The 13,265-nt window shown below is 40.1% G+C and overlaps 1 protein-coding gene across 1 annotated transcript; it reads left to right on the top strand.

The window, feature by feature from the left end:
- The first annotated feature begins 481 nt into the window (after window positions 1-481).
- On the top strand, window positions 482-4,894 carry LOC106588135 (chymotrypsin A). The gene is made up of 6 exons (XM_014176811.2): window positions 482-570; window positions 1,456-1,639; window positions 3,496-3,574; window positions 3,756-3,936; window positions 4,190-4,323; window positions 4,688-4,894. Exons 1-6 carry the CDS (start codon window positions 519-521, stop codon window positions 4,847-4,849), a joined length of 792 nt encoding a protein of 263 aa, XP_014032286.1. The 5' UTR covers window positions 482-518; the 3' UTR covers window positions 4,850-4,894.
- The last annotated feature ends 8,371 nt before the right edge of the window (window positions 4,895-13,265 follow it).

Consider the following 13,265-nt stretch of genomic DNA (forward strand, 5'->3'; position numbering starts at 1 on the left):
TCTAGGTCAAGGGCACATCAACAGATTTTTTTCACCTTGTCCGCTCAGGTATTCAAACTAGCAACCTTTCGGTTACTGGCCCAACACTCTAACTGCTAGGCTACCTGCCGCCCTTTATGAGTTGTCTAAGTAACATAGCTATCATGCTTTCAGAGAGAGCGAGGCTATCCTTTGGGTAATATTTGCCACAAGCCAACATTGTCTCCATCATTTTTTCCATTGGTCATTTTCAAGAAATATTCCAACAAACCCTTTTTTTCGTAACTCCGTAATGTTGTATAACAGTGTGAGAAAATGCCCCCTGTTATCTGCAGAGGGACAGGTGAGGTACACACACACACACACACACACACACACACACACACACACATACACACACACACACACACACACACACACACACACACACACACACACACACACACACACACACAGGGGGTGGAGGGGAATGCGGATTCAGACCCGTGGTTCCTGTATAAAACACGCCGCTGTGTACCTCACTCCATCCCGCTGAAAACATGAACTGTCTGCTGCTCCTCTCATGCCTTGCCTTCGCCGGCGCAGCCTACGGTGAGAAGATGTCCATGTGTATACCAATGTCTGCCTTGTTGGATACCTTGTAGGATACCTTAGGTTGCTTTGTAGTCGTTCAGTTTTTATTGTTATTGTCACAACGTCTACTGAAGGTGGCTCCTCTCCCTGTTCGGGCGGCGCTCGGCGGTCGTCGTCGCCGGCCTACTAGCTTCCACCGATCCCCTTTTCATTTTCGTTTGGTTTTGTCTGTCTTGTGTTACCACCTGTTTTGAGTTGAGTTCGTTACTGGGGGTATTTAGTCTAGCTTTCTAGGTTTAGGTTTGTGCGGGATTGTTTGTGTTTCCTGTCGTGGGGGGGTTTTGGGGGATTGTTTTTCCTCTCTTGTACTTTGTTGGAAGGACGTTTTTCCTGGGCTGTGTCCCGACTCTGTTGAGGTGGATTTTTGTCTAGTTGGGTTTCCTTGTTCCCTGCCTAGTTATGGCGTTTTTGGACTCGGGAAAATAAATCCATTCTACTCCGCACCTTTGGTCTCCTGCGCCTGACTTTCACCCCTCCCTCACTTCTAGTGCATCTTCACAGTTATTCTTTTGTTTTTTTATTCTCATATGTTTGTTGTGTAGTAAATATTTCAGTTTTAATTTTAATTGTTTTTATTTGTTATTTCCTATGAAGCACATTGTGTTGCATTCCATGTCTGAATATGTGCGGTAGAAATAAAACTTAATTTGATTTATTTATCGGGTAAAATAAGTATTTGATAGTAGTTGACTGCTCTACTCAATAACATTTCAAGTGGTACTACAATAGTCAGCAATGTATTTATATTCTGTATAGACGTAATTCAGAAACTGTCACTGTTAGAATCTCTGTTAGAGCAGCCAAACCTGACCCCTGACCCCTAAACTCTGTCTCTGTCTTTAGGTTGTGGCACCCCGGCCATCCAGCCTGTGGTGTCTGGTTACGCCCGCATCGTCAACGGTGAGGAGGCTGTGCCCGGCTCCTGGCCCTGGCAGGTGTCCCTCCAGGACTACACTGGATTCCACTTCTGCGGCGGCTCTCTGATCAACGAGATGTGGGTTGTGACTGCTGCCCACTGCAGCGTGAAGTGAGTGCTGGCTGCTGAGCCATAACCTTCATGCAGTGAGGGGGAAAAAAGTATTTGATCCCCTGCTGATTTTGTACGTTTGCCCACTGACAAAGAAATGATCAGTCTATAATTTTAGTGGTAGGTTTATTTGAACAGTGAGAGACAGAATAACAACACAAAAAAAACAAGAAAAACGCATGTCAAAAATTTTAGAAATTGATTTGTATTTTAATGAGGGAAATAAGTATTTGACCCCTCTGCAAAACATGACTTAGTACTTGATGGCAAAACCCTTGTTGGCAATCACAGAGGTCAGACGTTTCTTGTAGTTGGCCACCAGGTTTGCACACATCTCAGGAGGGATTTTGTCCCACTCCTCTTTGCAGATCTTCTCCAAGTCATTAAGGTTTCGAGGCTGACGTTTGGCAACTCGAACCTTTAGCTCCCTCCACAGATTTTCTATTGGATTAAGGTCTGGAAACTGGCTAGGCCACTCCAGGACCTTAATGTGCTTCTTCTTGAGCCACTCCTTTGTTGCCTTGGTCGTGTGTTTTGGGTCATTGTCATGCTGGAATACCCATCCACGACCAATTTTCAATGCCCTGGCTGAGGGAAGGAGGTTCTCACTCAAGATTTGACGGTACATGGCCCCGTCCATCGTCCCTTTGATGCGGTGAAGTTGTCCTGTCCCCTTAGCAGAAAAACACCCCCAAAGCATAACGTTTTCACCTCCATGTTTGACGGTGGGGATGGTGTTCTTGGGGTCATAGGCAGCATTCCTCCTCCTCCAAACATGGCGAGTTGAGTTGATGCCAAAGAGCTCCATTTTGGTCTCATCTGACCAGAACACTTTCACCCAGTTGTCCTCTGAATCATTCAGATGTTCATTGGCAAACTTCAGACGGGCATGTATATGTGCTTTCTTGAGCAGGGGGACCTTGCAGGCGCTGCAGGATTTCAGTCCTTCACGGCGTAGTGTGTTACCAATTGTTTTCTTGGTGACAATGGTCCCAGCTGCCTTGAGATCATTGACAAGATCCTCCCGTGTAGTTCTGGGCTGATTCCTCACTGTTCTCATGATCATTGCAACTCCACGAGGTGAGATCTTGCATGGAGCCCCAGGCCGAGGGAGACTGACAGTTCTTTTGTGTTTCTTCCATTTGCGAATAATCGCACCAACTGTTGTCACCTTCTCACCAAGCTGCTTGGCGATGGTCTTGTAGCCCATTCCAGCCTTGTGTAGGTTTACAATCTTGTCCCTGACATCCTTGGAGAGCTCTTTGGTCTTGGCCATGGTGGAGAGTTTGGAATCTGATTGATTGATTGCTTCTGTGGACAGGTGTCTTTTATACAGGTAACAAACTGAGATTAGGAGCACTCCCTTTAAGAGTGTGCTCCTAATCTCAGCTCGTTACCTGTATAAAAGACACATGGGAGCCAGAAATCTTTCTGATTGAGAAGGGGTCAAATATTTACTTCCCTCATTAAAATGCAAATCAATTTATAACATTTTTGACGTGTTTTTCTGGATATTTTTGTTGTTATTCTGTCTCTCACTGTTCAAATAAACCTACCATTAAAATTATAGACTGATCCTTTCTTTGTCAGTGGGCAAACGTACAAAATCAGCAGGGGATCAAATACTTTTTTCCCTCACTGTAAGTGTCGCAACATGCTAACCAGCTAAAAACTAGCTAAAATCTAGCTAATGCTCATACTAACTCGCTAAAAGCTAGCTATTGCTAACTAGCTAAAAGCTGGCTAATGCTAACTAGCTAGCTAAAAAATAGATAGTGCTAATGCTAATTAGCTCAAAGCTGGCTAACATATGGCTAAATTAGCTAAATTATGTTTATTTTGTGAAACTATTTCAGGACCTCTGATCGTGTGATCCTGGGAGAGCACGATCGCTCATCTAATGCTGAGAACATCGAGACCATAAAGATTGGCCAGGTAAACAACCACACACAACTATTACTACAACTTTTAACATCCAGACTTTTATTTTGAAGTAAAGATAAAGATCAGTAAAAGTTTCACCTTTGAAGTCACATCAACTCAAACGATAATGATCTGCTCAGTGGATTAACGTTTAATCTAAATCTCAAACGTTGTCTTCTTGTGTCCTTACTAGGTCTTCAAGCACCCCAAATACAACGGCTTCACCATCAACAACGACATCACCCTGATCAAGCTGGCCACCCCCGCCCTCTTGGGAACGCGTGTGTCGCCCGTGTGCGTTGCTGAGACCAACGATGACTTCCCCGGTGGCATGACGTGTGTGACCTCCGGCTGGGGTCTGACCCGCTACAACGGTAACCAATCACTACAGCTTTTCTAGGTCTCATTGTAAAGTCGGACAAACCTTGGCTAGTTTTTTTGACTAGCGGTATGTTCGCTATAGTTGAAAGATTCCATTTCAGTTGGCTCAATCTATTTGAAATAATTACGTTTCAGTTGGGTTTCAGTGTAGTCATGAGTTGCAGGTCGTCTAATAATGTGAGAAAGATGGTGATTGGCTGACCGGTTTTTAAGTGTTACCTGACCCTTGGTGTCCTCTGGTTCCAGCTGCTGATACCCCTGCCCTGCTGCAGCAGGCTGCTCTTCCCCTGTTGACCAAGGCTCAGTGCCAGAAGTTCTGGGGCTCCAAGATCACCGACCTCATGATCTGCGCTGGAGCTGATGGCGCCTCTTCCTGCATGGTAAGTAAACACAAACCATAGCGTTGAAACATTCCGGTAAACTTCCAAAATATTCCCAGGGTTTTCAGACTTCCTAGTTGGAAGAATCCTAGATTTTTGCAAGCCTACACTAACCATATGGCTTCCTGACGCACTGTTGCAGGCCACGACACTGAACCTACCACCATCTGACTAATGGCAGAGTTCAATCTGAACTTTTACAGTTATTTACACTGGCGTAAACAGTCATTGCATCAATAAAAGCTTGGTGTTGTCTTAGTTATTAACTTTTTGGAAACAGCTGATCACAAACTCTGAACATAAAAAGAAATCCCTAGAGAGAGACTCTAACACTTTCTATGCTCCTTTTTTGTGTTTCCCGCAGGGCGACTCTGGTGGCCCCCTGGTCTGTGAGAAGGCTGGTGCCTGGACCCTGGTTGGTATTGTGTCCTGGGGCAGTGGAACCTGCACCACCACTATGCCCGGAGTTTACGCCCGCGTCACCGAGCTCCGCTCCTACATCGACCAGACCATCGCCTCCAACTAAGTTTTCAGCTTCATCTTCATCATAAATAAAAGTAGTTTCTAGTAACATATTTGTTCCTTGGTGTTTCTTGAAACGTGGGTTTTGATAATTAATGCAGCAATCAGCAGTTAACAGAATAACAAAGCGATCTCTCCGCCACTGTTCTGGTAAAAAGTGAGGGGGATGGTGCTTGAGAAATGTAACCTCTCTCAAATTCAAAGATAGAGCTCCGGATGCAAGGACTGACCATCCATGATATCAACATTATAGTTTTAACCACGTTTTGAGGATAAACAGTGTTTGTTTACATTTACTTTGTTTAGAAACATTGGAGTAAAACAAGCTTATATTTTGAGTTCCCATGGAGAACTCAAAAGGTCTCTGACCTTAGAGAGACGTTTATTTTCCTCTAGTTTGGTTAGGTCAAGGTGTGATGTGGGGTGGGCAATCTAGTTTTCTATTTCTTTGTTTTGGCTGAGTGTCGTTTCCAATCAGAGGCAGCTGTCCATCGTTGTCTCTGATTGGGAACCATACTTAGGCAGCCCTTTTTCCCTCCTTGAGTTGTGGGATCTTGTTTTTGTGCAGCTGCCTTTAAGCAGCCCCAGAACGTCACGGTTCTTTCTGTTTTACCTGTTTATTGTTTTGTTCGGTTTTTCTTCAATAAAGTATGCGGAATTAGATCTATGACAGGGAGTTTGAGGACAGTGATCGTGACAGTGTAACAGTTGAATGTAGATCATGAGGCATTTATGTACGTTTTATTCTCTAAGAATCAATGGATATAGATCATTAATTTATAAATCCAAAAATGTATTTAAGCAACTGTCCCTTTAAGTGGGTTGAGAAAATCTTAAAATCAGGACACTCTCACCTACCTCAAACTCATTTTCAACCCAACCAAAACACAGTATATGATTTTCTCAAGCAAAACATGAACAACTGTCTCCAGCCAAACACCCCCCCATCGCTAAACCCCCCATCGCTAAAAACACACCCCCCCAGCGCTAAACCCCCCCCATCGCTAAAAACACCCCCATTGAAAAACAACCACAATACCAAAGCATGGGCGTACGGCCTGATGGATCACTCCACGTCAGCATCCATATGAACAACCTACACAACTAAATCTAAACCAGACTGGGCTTTCTGGACCACAACACATTCTGCTTCAACCATCCCTCCAAAATTGAATCCAGACTGGGCTTTCTGGACCACAATACATCCTGCTTTACCTGTTCTTCCAAAATCTAATCCAGACTGGGCTTTCTGGACCACAATACATCCTGCTTTACCTGTTCTTCCAAAATCTAATCCAGACTGGGCTTTCTGGACCACAATACATCCTGCTTTACCTGTTCTTCCAAAATCTAATCCAGACTGGGCTTTCTGGACCACAATACATCCTGCTTTACCTGTCCCTCCAAAATCTAATCCAGACTGGGCTTTCTGGACCGCAACACATCCTGCTTCACCCATCCCTCCAAAATCTTCCTGGTCAAGTCCTGTGCCCTCCCTCTGTTCGACTATGGTGACACTCTCTACCGACACTCCCATAAAATCACTGGAGCCCTCTACTGGACACTGTACCACCCAGTCATCAGATTCACCACTGGAGCCCCTTACTGGACACTGTACCACCCAGTCATCAGATTCACCACTGGAGCCCCCTACTGGACACTGTACCACCCAGTCATCAGATTCACCACTGGAGCCCCCTACAGGACACTGTACCACCCAGTCATCAGATTCACCACTGGAGCCCCCTACTGGACACTGTACCACCCAGTTATCAGATTCACCACTGGAGCTCTCTACTGGACACTGTACCACCCAGTCATCAGATTCACCACTGGAGCCCCCTACTGGACACTGTACCACCCAGTCATCAGATTCACCACTGGAGCCCCCTACTGGACACTGTACCACCCAGTCATCAGATTCACCACTGGAGCCCCCTACTGGACACTGTACCACCCAGTCATCAGATTCACCACTGGAGCCCCCTACAGGACACTGTACCACCCAGTCATCAGATTCACCACTGGAGCCCCTTACTGGACACTGTACCACCCAGTCATCAGATTCACCACTGGAGCCCCCTACTGGACACTGTACCACCCAGTCATCAGATTCACCACTGGAGCCCCCTACAGGACACTGTACCACCCAGTCATCAGATTCACCACTGGAGCCCCCTACTGGACACTGTACCACCCAGTCATCAGATTCACCACTGGAGCCCCCTACTGGACACTGTACCACCCAGTCATCAGATTCACCACTGGAGCCCCCTACTGGACACTGTACCACCCAGTTATCAGATTCACCACTGGAGCCCTCTACTGGACACTGTACCACCCAGTCATCAGATTCACCACTGGAGCCCCCTACTGGACACTGTACCACCCAGTCATCAGATTCACCACTGGAGCCCCCTACAGGACACTGTACCACCCAGTCATCAGATTCACCACTGGAGCCCCCTACTGGACACTGTACCACCCAGTCATCAGATTCACCACTGGAGCCCTCTACTGGACACTGTACCACCCAGTCATCAGATTCACCACTGGAGCCCCCTACTGGACACTGTACCACCCAGTCATCAGATTCACCACTGGAGCCCCCTACTGGACACTGTACCACCCAGTCATCAGATTCACCACGGCTAAGGGCTGTTCTCCCCACGACACAATGCGATGTGCCTGGATACAGCCCTTAGCCATAGTATATTGGTAATATACCACAAACCCCAGAGGTGCCTTATTGCTATTATAAACTGGTTACCAATGTAATTAGAGCAGTATAAAATAAATGTTTTGTCATCCCCGTGGTATACGGTCTGATATACTACGGCTGATAGCCTCAATGTACTGTATTACATTACTGTTCCTTAATAACAGATGGACGGTCTGTTGGTATGTGTCACGCCCTTGATCTGTTTCACCTGTCTTTGTGCTTGTCTCCAACCCACTTCCAGGCGTCGCCCATCTTCCCCATTATCCCCGGTGTATTTATACCTGTGTTTTCTGTCTGTCTGTTGTCAGTTCGTCTTGTTTGTTCAAGTCACCCAGCGTTGTGTGTCTCAGCTTCTGCTTTTCCCCAGTCTCTCTTTTTCTCGTCCTCCTGGTATGACCCTTGTCTGTCCTGACTCGGAGCCTGCCTGCCGTCTTGTACCTTTGCCCCTACTCTGGATTATATAGATTATTATATATAGTTATGGATGGTATAATATAGTGATGGTATAATATAGTGATGGTATAATGTAGTGATGGTATAATATACTGGTGGTATAATGTAGTGATGGTATAATATAGTGATGTATAGATAGTTAGTGTTGGTATAATATAGTGATGGATGGTATAATATAGTGATGGATGGTATAATATAGTGATGGTATAATGTAGTGATGGAATAATATAGTGATGGATGGCATAACATAGTGATGGATGGGATAATATAGTGATTGAATAATATAGTGATGGTATAATATAGTGATGGTGTAATATAGTGATGGAATAATATAGTGATGGCTTAATATAGTGGTGGTATATTATAGTGATGGTATAATATAGTGATGGTATAATATAGTGATGGAATAATATAGTGATGGTATAATATAGTGATGGTATAATATAGTGATGGTATAATATAGTGATGGATGGTATAATGTAGTGATGGTATAATATAGTGATGGTATAATATAGTGGTGGTATAATGTAGTGATGGTATAATGTAGTGATGGTATAATATAGTGATGGTATAATATAGTGGTGGTATAATATAGTGATGGATGGTATAATGTAGTGATGGTATAATATAGTGATGGATGGTACAATATAGTGATGGTATAATATAGTGATGGATGGTATAATATAGTGATGGTATAATATAGTGATGGATGGTATATTATAGTGATGGTATAATATAGTGATGGTATAATTTAGTGATGGTGTAATATAGTGATGGTATAATATAGTGATGGATGGTATAATATAGTGATGGTATAATATAGTGATGGATGGTATATTATAGTGATGGCATAATATAGTGATGGATGGTATAATATAGTGATGGCATAATATAGTGATGATGGTATAATATAATGATGGTATAATGTAGTGATGGTATAATATAGTGATGTATTTTATAGTGATGGTATAATATAGTGATGGATGGTATAATGTAGTGATGGTATAATATAGTGATGGTATTATATAGTGATTGTATAATATAGTGATGGATGGTATAATGTAGGGATGGTATAATATAGTGATGGTATAATATAGTGATGGTATAATATAGTGATGGATGGTATAATATAGTGATTGTATAACATAGTAATGGATGGTATAATATAGTGATGGATGGTATAATATAGTGATGATGGTATAATATAGTGATGGTATAATATAGTGATGGATGGTATAATATAGTGATGGTATAATATAGTGATGGTATAATATAGTGATGGATGGTATATTATAGTGATGGTATAATATAGTGATGGATGGTATAATATAGTGATGGTATAATATATTGATGGCTTAATATAGTGGTGGTATAATATAGTGATGGATGGTATAATATAGTGATGGTATAATATAGTGATGGTATAATATAGTGGTGGTATAATATAGTGATGGATGGTAAAATATAGTGATTGTATAACATAGTAATGGATGGTATAATATAGTGATGGTATAATATAGTGATGGATGGTATAATATAGTAATGGTATAATATAGTGATAGATGGTATAATATAGTGATGGTATAATATAGTGATGGATGGTATAATATAGTGATGGAGGGTATAATATAGTGATTGTATAATATAGTGATGGATGGTATAATATAGTGATGGTATAATATAGTGATGGATGGTATAATATAGTGATTGTATAATATAGTGATGGTATAATATAGTGATGGTATAATATAGTGATGGTATAATATAGTGATGGTATAATGTAGTGATGGTATAATATAGTGATGGTATAATATAGTGGTGGTATAATATAGTGATGGATGGTATAATGTAGTGATGGTATAATATAGTGGTGGTATAATATAGTGATGGATGGTATAATGTAGTGATGGTATAATATAGTGGTGGTATAATTTAGTGATGGATGGTATAACATAGTGATGGTATAATGTAGTGATGGTATAATATAGTGATGGTATAATATAGTGATGGATGGTGTAATATAGTGATGGTGTAATATAGTGATGGTGTAATATAGTGATGGATGGTATAATATAGTGATGGTAAAATATAGTGATGGATGGTATAATATAGTGATGGCATAATATAGTGATGGATGGTATAATATAGTGATGGCATAATATAGTGATGATGGTAGAATATAATGATGGTATAATGTAGTGATGGTATAATATAGTGATGGTATTATATAGTGATGGTATAATATAGTGATGGATGGTATAATGTAGTGATGGTGTAATATAGTGATGGTATAATATAGTGATGTATGGTATAATATAGTGATTGTATAACATAGTAATGGATGGTATAATATAGTGATGTATGGTATAATATAGTGATGGTATAATATAGTGATGGATGGTATAATATAGTGATGGTATAATATAGTGATGGATGGTAGATTATAGTGATGGTATAATATAGTGATGGTATAATATAGTGATGGCTTAATATAGTGGTGGTATAATATAGTGATGGTATAATATAGTGATGGTATAATATAGTGGTGGTATAATATAGTGATGGTATAACATAGTGATGGTATAATATAGTGATGGTATAATATAGTGATGGATGGTAAAATATAGTGATTGTATAACATAGTAATGGATGGTATAATATAGTGATGGTATAATATAGTGATGGATGGTATAATATAGTAATGGTATAATATAGTGATAGATGGTATAATATAGTGATGGTATAATATAGTGATGGATGGTATAATATTGTGATGGTATAATATAGTGATGGATGGTATAATATAGTGATTGTATAATATAGTGATGGATGGTATAATATAGTGATGGTATAATATAGTGGTGGTATAATATAGTGATGGATGGTATAATGTAGTGATGGTATAATATAGTGGTGGTATAATATAGTGATGGATGGTATAATGTAGTGATGGTATAATATAGTGGTGGTATAATTTAGTGATGGTATAATAAAGTGATGGGATAATATAGTGATGGTATAATATAGTGATGGTATAATATAGTGATGGATGGTATAATATAGTGATGGTATAATATAGTGATGGATGGTATAATATAGTGATGGTATAATATAGTGATGGATGGTGTAATATAGTGATGGTATAATATAGTGATGGTGTAATATAGTGATGGATGGTATAATATAGTGATGGTATAATATAGTGATGGATGGTATAATATAGTGATGGTATAATATAGTGATGGATGGTACAATATAGTGATGGTATAATATAGTGATGGATGGTATAATATAGTGATGGTATAATATAGTGATGGATGGTATATTATAGTGATGGTATAATATAGTGATGGTGTAATATAGTGATGGTATAATATAGTGATGGATGGTATAATATAGTGATGGTATAATATAGTGATGGATGGTATAATATAGTGATGGCATAATATAGTGATGATGGTAGAATATAATGATGGTATAATGTAGTGATGGTATAATATAGTGATGGTATTATATAGTGATGGTATAATATAGTGATGGATGGTATAATGTAGTGATGGTATAATATAGTGATGGTATAATATAGTGATGGATGGTATAATATAGTGATTGTATAACATAGTAATGGATGGTATAATATAGTGATGGATGGTATAATATAGTGATGTATGGTATAATATAGTGATGGTATAATATAGTGATGGATGGTATAATATAGTGATGGTATAATATAGTGATGGTATAATATAGTGATGGATGGTATATTATAGTGATGGTATAATATAGTGATGGTATAATATAGTGATGGCTTAATATAGTGGTGGTATAATATAGTGATGGTATAATATAGTGATGGTATAATATAGTGGTGGTATAATATAGTGATGGTATAACATAGTGATGGTATAATATAGTGATGGTATAATATAGTGATGGATGGTAAAATATAGTGATTGTATAACATAGTAATGGATGGTATAATATAGTGATGGTATAATATAGTGATGGATGGTATAATATAGTAATGGTATAATATAGTGATAGATGGTATAATATAGTGATGGTATAATATAGTGATGGATGGTATAATATAGTGATTGTATAATATAGTGATGGATGGTATAATATAGTGATGGTATAATATAGTGATGGTATAATATAGTGATGGATGGTATATTATAGTGATGGTATAATATAGTGGTGGTATAATATAGTGATGGTATAATATAGTGATGGTATAATGTAGTGATGGTATAATATAGTGATGGTATAATATAGTGGTGGTATAATGTAGTGGTGGTATAATATAGTGATGGTATAATATAGTGGTGGAATAATATAGTGATGGTATAATATAGTGATGGTATAATATAGTGATGGCGTAATATAGTGATGGTGTAATATAGTGATGGTATAATATAGTGATGGTATAATATAGTGGTGGTATAATATAGTGATGGCATAATATAGTGATGGTGTAATATAGTGATGGTATAATATAGTGATGGTATAATATAGTGGTGGTATAATATAGTGATGGTATAATATAGTGATGGATGGTATAATATAGTGATGGTAGAGGAGTCTCTGGTGTCTGGTTACGCCCACATCGTGAACAGGGAGGAGCCTGTGGTGTCTGGTTACGCCCACATCGTCAACAGGGAGGAGCCCGTGATGTCTGGTTACGCCCACATCGTCAACAGGGAGGAGCCCGTTGTGTCTGGTTACGCCCACGTCATCAACAGGAAGGAGCCTGTGGTGTCTGGTTACGCCCACATCGTCAACAGGAAGGAGCCCGTTGTGTCTGGTTACGCCCACGTCGTCAACAGGAAGGAGCCTGTGGTGTCTGGTTACGCCCACAAAAGCGGTTTGAAATGACATCATTACAACGTGTTTACAATAAGATATTGTTGTTGTGTGTTTGTAATGACGTCAATTGAAGTGGCTTTTGCCTGCTGGGTTGAAAGCATGAAATTGGAGTCTCATCCCATTCCTTTTTTGTAGTGACTATAATTGCTTGTTGCAGAACTTGATCCTGAGAGATCCTTGGCTCCAACCCTGAGACATCCAGACCATTGTGTGGGCAAGGTGGGGACAGGCTACTAAATGGTGGAGACGGGCTACTAAATGGTGGAGACGGGCTACTAAATGGTGGAGACGGGCTACTAAATGGTGGAGACGGGCTACTAAATGGTGGAGACGGGCTACTAAATGGTGGAGACGGGCTACTAAATGGTGGAGACGG

This window comes from Salmo salar, chromosome ssa26 (genome assembly GCF_905237065.1).
Source record: "Salmo salar chromosome ssa26, Ssal_v3.1, whole genome shotgun sequence".
Taxonomy (NCBI): Eukaryota; Metazoa; Chordata; class Actinopteri; order Salmoniformes; family Salmonidae; genus Salmo; species Salmo salar.